General features: G+C 40.5%; 2 protein-coding genes across 2 annotated transcripts in view; one reads left to right on the forward strand and one right to left on the reverse strand.

The window, feature by feature from the left end:
• The window catches only part of ube2ql1 (ubiquitin-conjugating enzyme E2Q family-like 1), a 37,767-nt gene extending 34,260 nt beyond the window's left edge, over positions 1-3,507 (reverse strand). The window contains exons 1-2 of the mRNA XM_060904688.1: positions 3,263-3,507; positions 2,236-3,110 (exon numbers count right to left, since the gene is read on the reverse strand). Coding sequence (XP_060760671.1) covers positions 2,236-2,919 — 684 coding nt within the window. The 5' untranslated portion in view covers positions 2,920-3,110; positions 3,263-3,507. The remainder of the gene's footprint in view (positions 1-2,235; positions 3,111-3,262) is intronic.
• A 517-nt stretch (positions 3,508-4,024) lies between these two features.
• Positions 4,025-18,884, forward strand: med10 (mediator complex subunit 10). Its single transcript, XM_060904689.1, has 4 exons — positions 4,025-4,394; positions 15,286-15,369; positions 18,137-18,239; positions 18,545-18,884. Exons 1-4 carry the CDS (start codon positions 4,273-4,275, stop codon positions 18,638-18,640), a joined length of 405 nt encoding a protein of 134 aa, XP_060760672.1. The 5' UTR covers positions 4,025-4,272; the 3' UTR covers positions 18,641-18,884.
• Positions 18,885-19,788: the final 904 nt, after the last annotated feature.

The raw sequence follows: 19,788 nt of genomic DNA on the forward strand, positions 1-19,788 counted from the left end.
TCCCGATCCGATACTTCTTATAATCCATAAAAAATAAAGATGAGGAAAGAAACGGATCCAGGATGTTCCTCATTTTTTATTTAACACCTTATTTTAACATCCAACAACTCCGTTAGCAAACAGAGCACTTACGTGAGGCAGTTTGAACAATAAATAACACATTAAAAAAAATAACCTTAAAATACCTGGCAGGAATGCAAACAAATAAAAAAAATAAAGTGCCACGGTGCCGGTAATTTGCTTTTAAGAACGCATCTCACAGTGGTGTACAGTAATTTCAATTAAGGAAATGAACGTTTTTCTTGATGAAAACAAGCATTTCTACCCTTTCAGGTTTGAGCCCGTTTCTTTTGTCATCCAACGAAAAAAAAAGATCTCATGCTTTGCTTTCCGCTTCGAACTGCTTCCGTGTTCAACTTTGCCGGCAACAGGCAGCCAATAACCAATAGCGTCTCCGCTACAAAGTGATGTCATGCCGCACGTGTTGATGCTGCTGTGTTGAGACAAGAGGTCTGGTCTCACTCTGTGCCAACGCATAGCTATTGATGTGTTAAAAATGAGAATATATTATATAGATATATATCCGATCCCTGATCGGGAGGCAATGCCCGATTCCGATCGAGTCTGAAACCATGTGATCGGGCCCGATTTCCGATCACGTGATCGGATCGGGACATCCCTACAAACTATCCATTAAGTGACTCAACAATGCTGGTTCTTTCATTTTGTAACAAAAAAAAAGTTACATACTGCAGCTTTAAGTTCAGCTTAAGTGCCTTCACCTTCATGTGAACAAAACATGCTTTAATGAGCGATAAGGTAAACTCTAACAGCATAAGCAACAAATTTGTACATTTTCCTTTTGTTATTCCGTCCTTAATAGTTTATCGGCGACCTGCTGGGACTAAAGGAGACTTTTGCAAGACACACAGCATAAGCACGACAACGTATGTCTAGCAAGGTCATTCAGGTCACTCGACACTGAACTTGGGGTTTAATCATGAAGATGTTTCGTCACTCATTTGGCTTCAACTGATGAAGGGTGGAAAGGAAAGCTGTGAAACATCTAAACCTGTGAATATGCAATATGGCCTTTCTTTGTCCTCTTCAGTAAAACAGATGGTGGAAATAAGCTCACGAGCTTGTGTGGTGCGTTCACCTTCTAGAAACAATGCAAGCTTTTGCTCATCTCTGAGGCGCTACCATCAAAGGGACCTCTTTTGGAAGGTTCATGTGATGCTTTTAGAGTAAAGCTTTAAAAAGACACATCAGTGGTCCTTAATGTCCCGTTATATAGTTTAAATTATTTGAAAAGACGCATCCTTGATGTGACCATGACGGCAGATTGGTGTCTTTATTTCTTGTAATTTTAAACGTACACCTACGAATCTGGAGTATGGTCACACCTGAGCACGAAAACGCTGAAAAACAGATGGCATAAACAATGCAACGGGGACTCTTCCGTGATAAAGTCAAAACACACTCCTCTTAGAGACAGATGGCGTAAACAATAAAATTCTGTCTGTTCTTCTGTGAATGCAAAGCAACACATCGCGTGACGGGAGGAAAAAAAACCCCAACAATATGATCTGTACTCATGAACGTAGAGCATTTTCGAATTAGTGTTGCTGACAACTTTGTCGGTAGGTTTGGTGACTTTTTAGACCCCTCGAGCCAGATTGATAATAATAATAATAATAATAATAATAATAATAATAAATCCTTGTGAATTTTTGAGCAGATGTTAGACATTGTCCTGCACTTGACACGGTTCTCCAGCTCACATCACAGCTGCTCGGTTATACAAAAGCAGGTTTACCGGCTCACCATTTTCCCAACCGACCAATCACTGGTCACCATTGTTCCCGACAACCAATCACTGACTGCTGATGAATGTCACACATACACACTTTTTCGTTTTAAACTCTCTTCTTGGTGATACACTTGTAATAAAGTATTTATTACTACATGCAGTATTACCAAGATAAAGGTATTCCATCCGCAACTGTTTCTTTCTATCACTCTTACTTCTGGTCAGGATTCTTGATAGAAATTACAATATTCTTTAATTTTGTAAATCGTTGGTTTGTAAGTGTCTTCAGAAAATATGCAAATGATCATAACATCCTGCAAAATATGCAAACGAGCCTGTTACACCGTCTGACGACTTTCTTGAAGCATGCATGAGAGACTCTTTCCCCTGAAAGGTCTTGTAGCTAGAACCCCGCTTCTCACCTGTCCTTTGACGAGGCTGGCGGCGAACTGCCTCATCACGGCCTCCACGGTGTAGGCGCTGGACCAACCGCGCGGCGTCAGCAGCTCCATGCATATGGCTCCTCCGTCCAGGACGTAGCCGTTCTCCAGCCTCGGCGTGAGCACGCGGACGAACGGCGGCGAGAACGGGAAGTTATCAGGGAAGGAGATGTTGAGCAGGATGTACTCAGTGTTGGTCTCTTTCATGTCCTGCCACAACGCCGAGTCCTTGTCCACCTGGTGCAGCTTGACGTTCCAGTCGTACAGGTTGTCGTCGGCCAGCTCGACCGTAATGAAGTCGTCTCCCAGGCGTCGGATCTCCTGCAGCTCCTTCATGAGGCGCCGCGTCCTCACCTGCGCACAGTGCTGCCTGTTGGGCGCCAGCGATGGCACGGAGCTCGAGCTCGACTTGGCGCTGCCCGTCTGCTGCTTCTCCTTCGTCTCTTTGCTCGGCTTGTCCTTCGCAGGAGCTTTGTCTTTGGCAGAGACGTCCGAGCGCTTGGCCTTGATTTCTGGGGTGCTCAGGATGTTCGTCTCGTTTTGGTGACAGTGCTTGGTGCTGTTTTTCTGATTCCCTTGCTTAGTCCCTTTCGGATGGTGCTTGGGGTCTTCTGTGTCTCGGTCGTGCAAGCGGATCAGACCGATCTTTCGCAGAAGAGTGGCCATCACGCCGGGGGAGGAAGAAAAAGGAAAGGAAGGGATTCCGCAGCTCTCCCGATGCTTACGGACGTTATGGAGACCACAATGCACCAGGACTTGTTCTTACTGCAGGCACAGCAGAGGATGAGGAGGAGGATGAGGATGAGGACTGCTGGGCGCCTGAGAGCAGCCCGCTTTCAGTGCATCATCCCACAGAGCTAAAATCAAACACAGTGGATTTTTAGATGTGGAGATTTAATCCCAGTGCATCAATGAATGTGTGGTCATTATGGCTGCAGCAGCCTGCAGACCTTTTCATTGTTTTCTCCAACACACAACACCAGCATTAATCAAAGCAGCAAGTACTTACCCTGTTGGTATTATTTCGATGCCTCACCCTTGGAAATAGATCCAATCTCTCCTTGCTTAATCCAGATCTGGTTGAGTTTAAGCCTTTAAAGCAGTTCTGTAATGTAGCTTGCAGCAAATCTCTCTCTGTCTCCCACACACACACACACACACTCATGCACACACACACACACACACCACACACACACTCGTAAACACAGCAGCACTGCCTGACTGCTCGGTTGTACCTGGACAGAATGAATAATCAAGTGTGGGCTTCGAAATGTGAAGGTTGCTGGGAGGAGGGTCGGGCTTCTAGTGCATCAGCTGTCCTGGCTGCATCCCAATCGACTTCCAATTCGACACCTAGTGCACTACATTGCGCGTGCGCGCTGTTTATATCGTTCACTACATAGTGCACAACTGAAGGGAACAGGGCTGCATTTGGAATTCAGCCCTACCCTAGCCTTGTCTGCCCCCTCACCCTTCTTTCTTCTATTCTTGGTGGAATTTGGCGAGTTGTTTTCATCCCTAAATTAGACTTTATATATATATATATATATATATATATATATATATATATATATATATATATATATATATATATATATATTCAGGTTCATGTTTGAACTTGTAAATATAAACGCGAATTAATTCATTAATCAATTACGATGCATGGTCGCTTCATGGATTTGAAACAAATATTACATTTAAAATATCCACTGTTTTGTCTCGTATCGTTGACGAATTATAAAACATCAAAAAAAAAACAAAACACTTTTCAGCCCTGATATCTGCTCTCATTGTGTGGCTTTTTCGTTCTGACGACACTTTGCGATAATCCAAGACGCTTTACGTTAACCCTGTTGCCGTTACCAGGACAACTCGGAGTTCTGGTCCGGGATTGGCTCGTACGCTGTCGGAAAGTGGAACACCAGGAAGCTCAAACAGGCCCTGGTTTTTTTCTTGTTTAACCACTCGGTTTTTTTTTTTTTTAAATTAATTTCTTCTCCATGTGTATTTGTTTTCAACATGGCGGAGAAGTTTGACAATCTTGAAGAGCATCTTGAGAAATTTATCGAAAATATCCGACAGCTAGGAATCATCGTCAGCGATTTTCAACCGAGCAGCCAAACAGGACTCAATCAGAAACTGTAAGCTGTGATGAAGAGCCTTGGAAGGCTGGATCACAAATATATATATCTGTATTCCTGATAATAATGATAAATATAGTGTAAAATAAAGATCTCTGTATTCATGCTGCAGTCAGTAGGATATTATCCAGACTGTTAAGAAGCTGGTTTGGGGCTTTGTGTAAAATGGCAGGTTAATCTGGGCTAATTTCTCTGTAAAATGAGGAATAGTAAAACTCCTATTACACTGTTTCAGTCATGGCAACACTGTTCAGGGGGAAGTAGCTGATGCACGCTCAAGGAAAGCGCGAGAAGTCGCCAGATGACGCAATAAACCAATTTGCATATTTAAGTGGTGGTTGACAAAACGCGGATAGGTCATGGACTATGATTATGGGAAAATAATTTTTAAAAAAGGATACAAAATATATATATTTTATATTTACCAGCTTAAGGTCGGTCTGTATGGTGAAATACCGTGACCGAGGTCTTGAAAGTACTGAGCGAGGCCCTCTGGGCCGAGGTCAGTATTCAAGGCCGAGGTCACGGTATTTCACCATACAGACCGACCTTAAGCTGATAAATAATATATTTATTTTTTTCTTTACCAAATTCTAACAGAAAACGAGAGCGCCCGAAAAGGAAAACCGAGCCGAGCCGCCATTTTGAATCCTCATTCACGGCTGTAATGCAAATTGCTTCCTCCTCGGTATACAAGTGCACTTCCATAGCAGGAAAAAAACTAAATTTTGCCGTCTATGTAGTCCCCTGTTTATACAAAATTGAGTCATTCAGGATTCAGCCATGTTTTTGCTCGGCGTTAGCAACAGTTAGAGGTTTTTAGCTTTCTCCTGAAATGTTTTCTTTTATTTCTTCTTCCTCAGGGTAGTAAAACTCGCTTTCGCTGTGAACACTGTCGTTATCGCTATCCATGATGTAAAATTAATGCTGTTCTCCTGAGAAATGCTGGAAAAAATTTATAAGATTTTTGATAATCTTATAAATAAATCTTATAAAAAAAAGATAAATGTTGTCAAAAAATGCTACTTTGTTTGTTGTTGTTGTGAACGAGCGAGTCGCCAGAGGTCCGTAACTGGGGTCCGTACCGTAGGATACGGACCCGCTCGCCAGCCAATCAGAGTGCAGGATTTGGACCGCAAAAAAAAAAAAATTTATTTACCAGCTGGGAGGTCCGTATCGTGAAATACCGTGACCGAGGTCTTGAAAGTACTGAGCGAGGCCCTCTGGGCCGAGGTCAGTATTCAAGGCCGAGGTCACAGTATTTCACCATACAGACCGACCTTAAGCTGGTAAATAATATATTTATTTTTTTATTTACCAAATTCTGACAGAAAACGAGAGCGCCCGAAAGGGAAAACCGAGCCGAGCCGCCATTTTGAATCCTCATTCACGGCTGTAATGCAAATGGCTTCCTCCTCGGTATACAAGTGCACTTCCATGGCAGGAAAAAAACTACATTTTGCCGCCTATGTAGTCCCCTATTTATACAAATAGGAGTCATTCAGGATTCAGCCATGTTTTTGCTCGGCGTTAGCAACAGTTAGAGGTTTTTAGCTTTCTCCTGAAATGTTTTCTTTTATTTCTTCTTCCTCAGGGTAGTAAAACTCACTTTCGCTGTGAGCACTGTCGTTATCGCTATCCATGCTGTAAAATTAATGCTATTCTCCTGAGAAATGCAAAAATACATGTTGACAAAAAATTGCTACTATGTTTGTTGTTGTGAATGAGCGAGTCGCCAAAGGTCCGTAACCAGGGTCCGTATCATAGGATTTCGGACCGCTCGCGAGCCAATCAGAGTGCACGATTTGATGGAAACCAGACCGTGAAAAAAAAAATAAGGAGTGGTTACGGATTTTAATATGGATGCTTGAGCGACAGCTACAATTATCGACACCTTAACGATTTTTTGGCCGTTGCAAAAGTAGAAAAGACTTCAAGTATGTAAATTGTGCATGAATAATTACTCAAACTTCCACTGGAAAAAAAAAACCAAGTTGATTCCTGATTATTTTGCGTATCAGATCACGAGACACCGTTCCACAATTATCGACACCTTTGGCCACAGTTATCAACACCGTTCCACAATTATCGACACCCAGATGATTAATTATTGAAAAATAAATAAATCATCGGTGTGTGGTATTAAGGTAACAAAACATCGTTTTTATTTAAAATTTGTTTTACGTAGACTTATATTTGGTACAAATTATCTTTTATATAAATATATCGATGTCGGTGTTTATGTAAATGAGGAAGTAATTCTAATGTTTGTAAACAAATGAACTGATGTTGAACCTGCGTCAGAAAATCTTTTTGTTCCACTTTCTAAGTATTTTCGTAGATCACATTTTGTTAATCATTCGTTGTTGTTTGTATTAATTTCTAGTTTTGTCGTTTACCAATAAATATCAACGGGGAATTGCCATTGTAACCGCATGAAAATCCAGGTCAAAGGTCGCATGGCATTCCTCGAACCAAAATATAAAATGTCTCCTGATATTGTAATATGTGGTCGATATTTACAACAAACTGCAAAAAAACATTATTTTCTGAACGGAATCGAAAAATCTGAATATTTCAAGCATGTAATTGTTTATATGCTCGGAATTTAATTCTGTTCCAATTCTGTTTATTGCAGTCGGATTCCAAATACTCTATAAACATTCCATTCTGTTATGGATCAGAACAAAAAAGATTATAAATCACAGCACTTTTATTGTTTTAAAGCACTTCATCTACTTCAACAATGTTACGCAAAGATCGATCCATAACAGCTGTAAATGTCCCTTAATCCCACAGGGTGTCGATAATGGTGGACACCGGTGAAAGTGATCACTATTATCGACACCTTACGCATGTGACTTCTCAAACGCGCATTTAGATACAAAATGGCGGCTGTTAAATGAAAGAGTAAGAAACAAAGTAGGTTTTGACGAGGAGATCATGAAATATCAGTGAATTTGATCAGTAAAAGCATGTCCGTGATCTTTCCACCATGCTTACCTGCGATGAGAACGTCCGGGTTTTCCTCAAAAAAAAGAATCCATCTCAGGTGTGTCATCAGATGACAACATCGGGGGGCGGGTCTTCCGGTTGATTAATTAACCAATAATAACTGTTGTAACTGAGACTCACCTTCGTAAAATTGTTTTTTATTGGTAAATCTGAAAAGGTGTCGATAATTGTAGCCACCACTCTAGTAATTAACAGATTGCTCACAGACGTTTCGGTATATTACAGATTTCATACGGCTGATGTGTCACAGACAGTGTTGGGCACGTTACTTTCAAAAAGTAATTAGTTATAGTTACTAGTTACTTTTACCAAAAAGTAACTGAGTTAGTAACTGAGTTAGTAACGGAGTTACTTTGTCATAAAAGTAACTAATTACCAGGGAAAGTAATTATTCCGTTACATTTTGTTCCCCCTCAAAAAAAATCAAATTCAATTAGTGTAATCATAATAAAAGTGAATGTTAAATGTGTTTAATGACTGAAATGGACACTGAACAGAACCAATTAGTAATGTTATCTACACTATATTAATATTTTTGTGGGACAATGTGAGATAAGACATCTATCAAATGTAATATATTTTTGCAGTTATTAAAATTATGTTACTAATTACTGGCCACTGATGAGGACAAACGTTTTGTTCCTCGACATAATGTGCATTGCACGTAGACACTCTTGCCTTTTATTTCAAGTAATGAAAAGTAATGGCTGTATTTCCAGTGTGAAAGCGCAGTGCTGGGCTGACCGCTCGCCATCGCTGGGTCTTCCGATTGAAAGAGCGCGCAGTAGTGCAGTAGGCGTGGCCTACCTACATATGTTGTCCAAATCTACTCTGATTGGCTTACTGTGCCGTTGTCTCGCATCTCCCCGCCCCACACTAAAGCAGAGTAAAGAAAGGCTGAACGAGCAGCGTGCCAGATGAGAACAGCTTTAATAAAATAACGCATAGTATTTTATTGTAAGTAACGGGAACGGCGTTATAACGATGTAAAAAGTAATTAGTTAGATTACTCGTTACTAAAAAAAGTAACGCCGTTAGTAACGCCGTTTATTCTAACGCCGTTATTCCCATCGCTGGTCACAGACGGTTGATTTTATGGACGTTGCTACAAGTCTATGTAAAATTGACACGGACGTCACAAAGATTGTCTCCATGGTGATGTTTTCTGCCAATGGTAGCTACATGATGGAGATAGAAGCGCCAGATAAAGTCGAGCCAATACTCGCTAATTGGCAGACGAGTCTTTCGATAAGAGATGTGGAACGTCTAATAAGATACAGAGAACACAGTTCTGAAATGCCATTTTTGTCAGAAAGGGGTGAAGTTTACGTGTTTCACCCAAAGACTGATGTAGAAAGTAAGGATTGGGTAGCAGATGGTCACGGGTAAATTATAATAAAAAAGGACATACAGTACAGAGTGGTTACAGATTTTAATACGGATGCCTCGCGGATGCTAGTAATTTACGGATTGGTCACGTTTCAGTACATTACAGATTTCATACAGATGATGCATCACGGATAAAACAAATTAAGAAGTCTAAAAACAATTAAATGTTTGGCCAACCGAAGTTCATAAATATTTATGTTGACTTGATTAATTAACTTTTGATATTTCACGGAAAAGATCACCTATCCGTGAATAAAAGATCTGCACTTTATATTATTTTTTATTTTCCGTGACTCGTCCGTATTTTGTAAGCGGTGTATTTAAGTCGTCGCGATCGTTTGCGTATTAAAACAGAAAGGAGGAAGATTTTCTGAGGACATTTTGAGTAGTTTAAGATGATTAGTAAACAACACATAGCAGCTTATTCCTTCTAAGGAAAAAAAAAGAAGCCTTTGGTCATGGCATCACTGTTTTTATTTATTTACAAAACTCTGTCATTTCTGTCAAGAACACAAGAAGCGGTAGTGAGCAGTCAGAAACATGACGTAATTGGCTTTTGTTATTTGTTGATCTAGCCAAGGAGAGAGTTTAAAATTGAGAGCTAAGTATGCGTGTGTGGGAAATACAGTGATCAGTGATTTAGTATAAATACGGAGGTGATTATAGGAAATCGTGCGCGCTGATTGGTCGAGAAATTCAGGCTATTTCTCGATAATCACCTCGAGCGACTTGGAAAAATAGCGGCCAATCACGTCGTCACTGTAAGTGAGGAAGAATTACAAACGATGAAAGAAAACGCTGTTCCTAAAATAAAAGCACTAAAGATGCTACGAAGTTTGGTCTAAAACTATTCAAAGGTAAGGTGGGACTGTGATTTATTTTATCGATTTCAAAATAAACGATTATGTGACTCGGCGTAGATAAGTGACACGTGCCTTTATGCCGCTTTTGAAATTTTAAATAATTTTTTAATATGATATATAAATAATGGGTCTGTCTCAGAAACTGGGTACTGTGGGGGTCCCCCACTAAATATACTCTCAGTCAATAAACTATACGGTTTTGACTGGTGATGTTGGTTTTAATTTGAAATAAAATGCTGAAAGAAATAAAACAGATAAAACTAAATCTTTGATGTGAATACTCTATTCAGAATTTGGCAAAAATTCTGCAAATTTGTGGAAAAATGGCGGCTTGATCTGGGACATGATAAACGTTCGACGACATCGCATTCCCTTGAAAAGGTTGTAGTCCACTGAAAAGTCTACAGTTATCACTAATTGTATTTTAAGTTGTAACTTTATACACCTAAGGATTGGTGCGCTCACAGAATAATCATAACCGTAATAAAACATCATGCAAATTATTTCATCACCGTTGTAACTCCATTTTCCGCAAAACCAATACGATCGTGTGTTTTGATCTAAACGGAAAGCCTCAGGGTCGAGGTCACGACCTCACCAAAAGTAGTAACTTAAAATCACTACGCCATATAAAAATTTAGTTATAAATCTGCGATTTTGTTTTTTAAACGAAAGCTGAAAGTTAGGTATAGAATATGTTTCTTACAGAATATGTTACGATGGTAGCTGGTCTTGTATGAATTTCTGAGCTATAAAATGAGTTGTGGTCTATTTTTTACCGTAGCGTGTTATTTGTGTGCGGGGAAGGACACACATTAACAATTTGCATGTGTAGAATGGAATTTTCCACTCCAACAGTTAGAAGTTGATCGTGCTTCCATTTGCGGTCTTTCTGTTACGCGGGTGATCTGTTGGGACGTTATCACTGAAAAGGTGAGTTTTGACAGTTTTATTTTGTTTTAGTCTTGCAGTATAAGGCAATAGAATGTTTCTTTTTCATCTTACTTTCATATTTCGTAGTGTTTGCGTATTTTTGGCCAATATTTTGCAACCACGGTCAATTTAGATCGAACTTTTGATAGAATCTCCGGCCAGTCATTTTGCCCCGCCCCTGCCTCACGCTCTGTCCGGTGCGGTAGTGATGTCCCGTTGCTCGCGCGCCGCAGCAGAGACCCGCGCGACCTTCAGCCGGTACAGTCGCTGTTCTTTTACCACCGCCGTTATTCTCATCTTTCCGGTGTGTTCTTGATTTTTCCATTATGTCCTATTTTGCCATATCAAATACCCAAAATGTATCATATTATTCATATTTAAGTGAATAAATCAATTCAGTCATCATAACTTGGCATTTTTAACCCAAGCAATCAAAAAGAGGAAATTTATTCAATATTTTCACTCATCTGTGAAGGAGGGGCTTTAATTCTTCATGATGGAGTTATTTTATATGGAAATCAATTTTACAAAAGCATTTGAATTGTAATCAAAAAAAATATTTCCACAGTGGCGGCCAGATAAAGCAAGATACTCTCTTTATTCTTATTAAACATGACAAAAGAAACCTTGAGTGTTAGGTAAATGCAAAAAAAAAAAAAATAGTAAAAATAGAAAATTAATTTTTTGACCATAATGTCCCAAATGAGAGACCAGTTTCTGAGACGGACCCATATATATCTCCACCTCAGGCTCAGTGAATATCGGTGAATAATAACCTCCAGTTCATCTCGGTTATTATTCACCGATATTCACTTCACCTTTGCTCGAGATAAGAAAGAAAACACAGGCAGTGAGACTCTTTGCTATAGATTTCTCTAAAGCATTCGATAGTGTCAAGCGTAGCATACTCGCAGGTAAGTTACGGGGCAGCCCTCTCAATCCGTTTATGGTTTAAGCTTTTTAGAAGATAGAAAACAAAGGGTAGTGTGCACTGAAATTGTGTGTGATTGGAAAATAGTGAACAAAGGAACAATGCAGGGCAGCGTCAGTGGCCCTTATTTGTTTAATGTGTTTTTGAATGATCTCGAGTTAGTTGGACAGCATTTTTCACTAACTAAGTACACGGATGATTCTCCCATTCTAGTTACCGTTTCTAGAGATTTGCCCGATCAATCTTCGGATGCGCTTAAGCAATTCATAGACTGGACAATAGAAAATGGCATGAACTGTAATAGACAGAAATGTAAAGAGCTGATTATGTGTAAGAGGGGTGACGATAACGTGTATCCTGCGATATAGAACATAAAGCAACACGATAGTATAACTATATTCGGGCTAACTTTGCAGGCTAACTACAAATTTAGTTTGCACGTTAAGACTCGGCTCTGTGAAGCCAGTAAGTGTCTATTTATGATTAGAAGCCTTCGTAAAGCTTAGGTCACAACCGGACGTACGAAGATTTTTGGCGTTTCCCAAATCACTGCGTTTTTTTTTTGTTCGTGGAGAAAGACGCATGTTGGCCGTAAGTTTGTCTTGCAACCTGAAAACAACATAAGCGCCTGTAGAGTTTGTTTAACATGACAATGAACCTCTGTGGCCAGTCTACGGCTCGAAAATCAGCCCGTCACACATGCGCCCTCCATGCGTTTCTTGCGTTTTTTGCACGTTGACCGGCCGTAGTAGCACGTACGGATGGTTGTGACCGAGGCTTAAGGAAGAATACTCGCAATAGGTAATTTGCAGGAATTGGTCACGTGTCAGTTTTCCCCGTAGCAACAAGCCCGTGGTGGGCAAGCTAACTTGACATTCTTTGACAACCATAAGAGTTTGACTGGCGATGCGAAGCAATCCATTTCTATAATAGCTGTTTTTTTGTTTGTTTGTTTTTACCTGAATTTTCATGTGTACTTGGAAAAAGTTTGTGGTTTTAACTTCTGTCATAAGTTAAAACGAATCATTGGGGAATAAAATCTGCTTCTTATCGGCTAAAAACACATCTACAGATATATCTGTATTTATCTATCTGTATTTATTTTCAAGAATCTTCACACATTAAGCGAATGATAAAGGTAGAAAAGGAGAAATTCTAAGTTATAAACATACCTGAGAAATCCGCCATTTCGCACGTGAATTTATTTCGGTGGCGACCAGGGCTACGTTCACACTGCAGGCTGAAGTGACTCAAATCCGATCTTTTCGCCCATATGTGACCTGTATCCGATCTTTTATTGACAATATGAACGACACAGATCCGATTTTTTCAAATCCGACCCAGGCCGTTTGGATATGTGGTCCTGATTCCGATTCCTATCCGCTCTTTTCATATGCGACTTCAGTCTGAACCGCCAGGTCGCATTCATCCGACTTACACGTCATCAACAAGCCACGAACGTCACTATTCTGCGCTGAAGTAGGCGGCGGGTCTCTCAAAAAAGTTACAACAACATGGCGCATAATCACGGGCGCAGATAAAGGGTGGGACGGGTGGGATTCGTCCCACCCAGATTTAAATTCACTTCGTTCGGTCCCCCCCACTTACAGGGAGGAAAAAACGTCTATGCTGTCTTTCTTTGCATAAGGCAAACCTCACGGAAAAATCAAAAGACTAATTACCATTCGGTTTATTGAGGTGCACAGCAGTACATACATAGTTGCAACAACTCACATAAAACAAAACAAAGACTGATATTCGGTTGGTTGAGCTGCGCAGACTGCACAGGTTGCAGGCTCGAGCTTGGTTGCTATGGTTACTAACAACAAGTTTGACAGGCATATTGGGGTTGGTTTGCTGGCAACTTTGTCTCCCCCCCCCCCAGTTTTTTGTCCCTCCCAGTTCAAAAAACGTATCTGCGCCCCTGCGCATGACATCAATGCGAGGGACGCTTCGGGCTGTGAAGGTTCTGAATCTTCTCAATGGAAGGACGCAGAGGTTAGGGAGCTGATTTCCATTTGGGGGGATACAGCTATTCAAGCTAGATTGGATGGGTCATACCGCAACCGGGCGGTTTTACTTCCGTAAACACTGGCCATGCTCACTGCGTGTGACGTCGTCGTATCCTGCAATGCGCATGTGGAACACTTTTAGGTCGCTTTTCGTTCATACTGAGGATCACATACAAGTCGCATATATTTGTTAATGTGAACGACCTCACAAAAAAATCGGATTTCACAAAAAAATCGGAATTGAGCATTAAGCCTTGCAGTGTGAACGTAGCGCAACTTGAGTCCAAAAATCTCTCTTTTACGGCCAATGAGTCGCTTTAACTTACGAAAGAAGTTAAAACCACAAACTTTTTCCAAGTACACACGAAAATTCTGGTAAAAAAAAAAAAGACAGTAGAAAAGGTAAAACCAGCTATTCTAGAAATGGATTGCTTTGCATCGCCAGTCAAACTCTTATGGTTGTCAAGGAATGTCAAGTTAAGCCAGTATCTCACTGGGCCGCGACAGCCTGCGACTAGTTGGAGACACAACAATTGCGATAAAATATGCAAATTAGCGACAATTTTCACTTGGAATCACACTGAATTGATATTCGCATATTTTACCGCAATTGTTGTGTCTCCAACTAGTCACAGCCCAGTGAGATACACTCGCACTTCCTGTCTCACGGAAACCAACTTGAGAAGGGTTCGCGACAGCTTTGCGACACCAGCGACACATTTGCGGCTATTTTGAGAGAAATTTTGTCGCACGAATTTTTTGAACATGTTCAAAATTTCAGCGACGAAGGAGCGACACTTTGCGACTCGTGCGAGGAAATTGAGAAGCCCCGCGAACGTTTCAAGACACTTTTGAAACTCTCTCGCGAATGACGTTCGCAAGCTGTCGCAGCCCAGTGAGATACTGCCCTTAGCTTGCCCACGTGGACAATTCCTGACACGTGACCAATTCCTGCAAATGGCCTATTGGAAATAGATCACGTTTTTAATTTCATTGTTCTTTCTAAATTACTTTACAGTCTACCGGTGATTGCTGCTAGTCAGTCTGATCTTACAATTATACAACAGTTTTTAACTAGATGTTTTAAACGGCGCTGTATTTCAGCTCGCGTCGATATTTTTAGTCTCCTTGAAAAACGTGACCATCGACTGTTTAATAAGTTTAATGTCACAGATCATCCACTATTCAGCTTGCTGCCTAAGGTAAAGGAATCTTCTGCACGCTTAAGGAGCAGATCCAGCGTTATGCGTAGAATAAGCACAGCGTTTTAGGAATAGTTTGTTTAATAGATGAATTTTTAAGTATAAGTTGATGTAGGTTTTTCGATCAGGTTTTACATTTAGGCATTCTGTCAGTAATATTGTTATACTTGATATGTTTTTTTTTTATCTAGTGAATAAAGACAAAAAATTGTTAATTGGTCAGTTGGAACGAGGCTGATCAGTGATGATCAATGATTAGTGCTGAGAACTTGTACACCCAGGACAGTCACTTGCTGAAAAGGGCATTAGATTTGTCTCAAGGCTCTTTATTTAAAAAAAAAAAAAGTTGTTAAAATGGATTTAAAAAGCCACCAGATGTGGTGCGAAAAATTCAGTGTTGGCACATTTATGAATTAATTCCAGGCAGCATGATGAGCGAAACGGAGGCCTACTGTTTAATCCTCTTAAAAATAACTGGGCTGGTGTGTGTGTGTGTGTGTGTGTGTGTACACTTTTTTTTTTTTTTTTTTCCCTTTTCTTCTTCAGAAATCTGATGATCACAGGACTGCAAGATATTGAGAAGTGCCGGCAACAGCTTAACGACATCCACGTACCTTTGGAGGCATTCGAGTGAGTGAAAGTCTTTACCCACACAGCGCAGTTTGTCGTTATGACTTTGACGACTATCCCATAAATGAACACTCTGACATTAAAGATGAACGTTAAGCCTAGGTCACAACCGGACGTACGATTTTTTGGCCGTGAGATTTTTGGCGTCTCCCAAATCGCTGCGTTTTTTTTGTTCGTGGAGAAAGATGCACGTTGGCTGTACGTTTGTCTTGCAACCTGAAAAAAACGTAAGCGCCCGTGGAGTTTGTTTGACATGACAAAGAACCTCTGCGGCCGGTCTGCGGCTCGAAAATCAGCATGTCACACGCGCGCCCTCCGTGCGTTTCTTGCGTTTTTTGCACGTAGACCGGCCGTAGGAGCACGTACGGCCGGTTGTGACCGAGGCTTTAGTGTGTGAAAAAGCAATCTTTATTTCTTCCAAAGCAGGTTTGATTTTTCCAATATTTCATCCGTGAAAGGAACACATTCAATCAATCAGGGTGCAGATTGTGGAAACGTCCTCGCACTGCTGCAGGCCTGGTCGAGTCTTTCCTTCATTTTTGTGTCTCAAAACCCAGCAATGTTTGTTTAACAAGGGCAACAAAAATGATAAAGGTTTTATCACGACTTTAAAGCGTATACGCAGAACCGTGGCCTCACTTTTTGTTTATAAATGCCTTGAGACCTCAAGAATGGCACAGGAATAGTTTTAAGCGTTAACAATAAATCTAATATGGTAATTTTATGATTAAAATGATTTATATAGGCAGCGGTCTGAGTGAATGACCTTGACGTCCGTAACGTTACCGCAGGAAGTCTATCGGTCTCATTGCCATTTCCGCTACACTAAAACACAGAGCTGACTGCAACTCCGATCCTCCATTTTGAGCTAATTTATCGCCATGCCACGTAGATGTGTTGCTGGCCGGTGCAGCAACACGACAGAAGGTGGATTTACGTTGCATTCGTGGCCCAAGAATGTTCAAACTGCAAAGATTTGGACGCGGTTTGCGAGAAGTTCACGGGCACATCGGGCGCCTACGAAGTGGTCTCTCCTCTGCTCTGCACATTTTACTGAAGACTCGTACGAGACCTCTGATCTGTTGAGGAGCGTTGGCTATAAGCCCGGATTGAAAGACGGTGCAGAACCAACAGTTAACCAACAATTAGTAATACTGGTTTACCTCCGCCCATCTGTATCTCCATCCATCCAAAACACCTTTTTTTTCCCCCTCAGCAACCACAAATCATAGCTAATTGGGACCAAACTTCAGGTTGGGGTTCTATACCGTGTATACTAGGGCTGTAACAATATGCGAATCGAAATCGCGATACGCAGAGCCACGATCCGTATCGCGATACAAGAAGGCAGAATCGCGGTACACCCTTTCAAACTTCTCCTCAGCCCAAAAACAGAGGCGCTTCCAAACTTCAGTTTATGAATACTTTACTTTTTATTTAAATTACATTTTAAACTTACTTAAATAACTTTTATTTTTTTATATCTATTAGTAAGTTGTTTTTTCGCCGACCTGCGACAATCTTCTGCGAGTCACGCAACGTCCACACTCGCCACTGGCAGAGCATTCGTTTCTTTTAAGCGGTCGCCATTCTGGTTGCGACGCGGGGAGCGAATCTGTAAACAAGCAGCTCATTGGCTGGCTAGGTGTGCCACAAGCCAATCACAATCACCTGACCGGAAAGGCATGCAGTGTTGCCAGATTGGGCAGGTTTAGGTGCTTTTTGGCTGGTTTTGAACATATTTTGGGGTGGAAAACGTTAGCAATATCTGGCAACACTGAAGGCATGTCTGCTTGGGTGGAAGCCTTCTGCGGCAGTTACATTTTGACACGCGAGCAATGTTTCACCATAAAAATTCCGTAATTTCCATCTGTTTTCCGCGATCACAGAAAATCATTGGCCCTATGAGAGTGAGACAGTGAGAGAGCCACCCCCCCAAAAAAAAATCTTAACGGATTTACACGATTTGGAAAAATGACTTTTTCAGAACCGAAAAAAACAGAGCTTCCGGCTCAACAGTATTATTTTGAGAAATAAAACAATCTTTGGATATACATTTGTTCATTTTTGCATACATATTACTCATTCTCTGCAGTGGTCTGAATTATTTGTTATTAAATAGTTAATGTAAGTAAGTAAATGTTAATAAGTCAAATTTACTACTTTAAAAAAACATTTAAAAAAAAATCGTGGGTGTATCGAATCGTGGGTCAAAAATCGCGATACGAATCGAATCGTGAGTTGGGTGTATCGTTACAGCCCTAGTGTATACCATTTTTCAGGTCTGTCGCACGTCAATTTCCTGTTTACCAACTGAATGTATTTACGAAACACACATATAGCGTGGATTTACAAAATTTCCATAACACTTTTCTCAGCAACTACAAATCACAACTGCTTGATATTTGGTACCGAGCTTCAGCTTGGGGTTCGATACCGTGTGTACCATTTTCAGGTCTGTCACACATCAACTTCCTGTTTACTGACTGAGTGTATTTATGAAACATGTAGCATGGATTTTGACGCTATTTCAAGAAGCAAAATGCTATTTCAAAATGCCAGTTAACCAGGATGCTATTTGAAATCCCTGGGGAGAGACACGGCTCTTTACTTACTCGTTTCAGGGTTAATTATTTGTTGAAGTCAGCATTCATAATAAGTGTCCTATTCCTTCGATTGCTTGCATTCTGATATAAGCGAGAGCGGCGGGGGGATACGTAAGTGAGCAGGAGCTCACAGTTGATCTTTTTTTTTTTCTTCCCCTCAGATACATCGATCAGGGCCGCAATCCTCAGCTTTATACGAAAGAGTGTTTGGAGCGAGCCTTGGCTAAAAATGAACAGGTGAAAGGGAAGATCGACACCATGACGGTGAGGCAACACTTTCACTTAAAACCGAATGATTGATTAAAAGTTCAAGTCAGATATAATTCACCCAAATGAGGATGGGTTCCTCTCGAGGTTTCTCCCTCATGTCGTCTGAGGGAGTTTTTCCTTGCCGCAGTCGCCACAGGCTTGCTCATTGGGGATAGACCAGGGTTAAAATTTGCTCATGTTTAAAGTCACGAAAATTCTGTCAAGCTGCTTTGCGACAATATTGTTAAAAGCGCGATAAAAATAAACTTGTACACAGGTTGAGGATTGACGTATTGTCTTTGCAATGCATTTCTTTACAGAAGTTTAAAAGTCTCCTCATCGCTGAGCTGGGGAAGGTTTTTCCTGAAGAAATGGCCAAATATAAGGCGATTCACGGAGACGACCCTCCTTCATAGTCCCTATAAGAGCAGTGACGAAGCCAGTTTGTACAAATGTCCATATTCATACATTTTCTACAGTTCAGAACATTGATCACGCTTTACATCACACTTGTACAGCTTTTTCAACGTTTATATTTGCATTTGTATTTCTCAGAGATGTTGCGTCAGTGTAATGGAACAGTTTGAACAATTGTGCGTGTAACGGAGTGTAATTTAATTTTGTTTTTGTTAATAAATAATTATTGTAATATACTACAAAGCTGTGGTGTTCTTTCTCGACAATTCAAAAAAACCTGTTTGGAGAAATGAGAGCAAAAATTACCATGCAGAAAGAAACATTATTCGCAACATTGGCTTGAAACCACATCTCACCAAATTGCCAATTATTTTTTGATTAAATCGTCAGGCCACGCGTTCACTGGCAGTAGCGCTTGGTTATTATTCTGGACTGAAGAGCTCTTCTCTGACGCACAGACGACACTGTGCGATGACGCGAGCATTAAGACTGTCAAAGGAGGATTTCTGTTGAGTGTCCTTCATGAACTTTGTGCAGGAACACGGAGTTGCGAAGCAGAGATGTTCAACTGCTCAGTTTAAAAAAAAATAATAAAAATTGAATTAGTCATTGCAAGATGGTGGGCAAGCTCTTAAAAGACTTGATACTAGCTGTGTATACACAGTATTTCCTGCTGCAAGGCAGATCACAGATTTATAATAATGCTCTCGTTCTAATAGATCATTTCTCTCGTAACAGCTTACACATGCACTTGTACGGTGAATGTTATGGATAAACATTTAAAAACGTGTCTAATATACTAGTGTATCTCAAAAAATTAGAGTACCATGAAAAAGTTCCTTTTTTTCATAATTTAATTCAAAAAGGTAAACTTTCATATATTCTATATTCATTACATGTAAAGTGAAATATTTAAAGCCTTTTTTGTTTCAATTTTGATGATTATGGCTTATAGCTCATGAAAATCAGAAATCCAGTATCTCAAATTATTAGAATATTCCCTAAGAGCAATCAAAAAAAGGATTTACAATACAGAAATGTCCAACTTCTGAAAAGTATATTCATTTACACACTCAATACTTGGTTGGGGCTCCTTTACCATGAATTACTGTATCAGTGCGGTGTGGCATGGAGGTGATCAGTCTGT

This window comes from Neoarius graeffei, chromosome 22, assembly GCF_027579695.1.
Source record: "Neoarius graeffei isolate fNeoGra1 chromosome 22, fNeoGra1.pri, whole genome shotgun sequence".
NCBI lineage: Eukaryota > Metazoa > Chordata > Actinopteri > Siluriformes > Ariidae > Neoarius > Neoarius graeffei.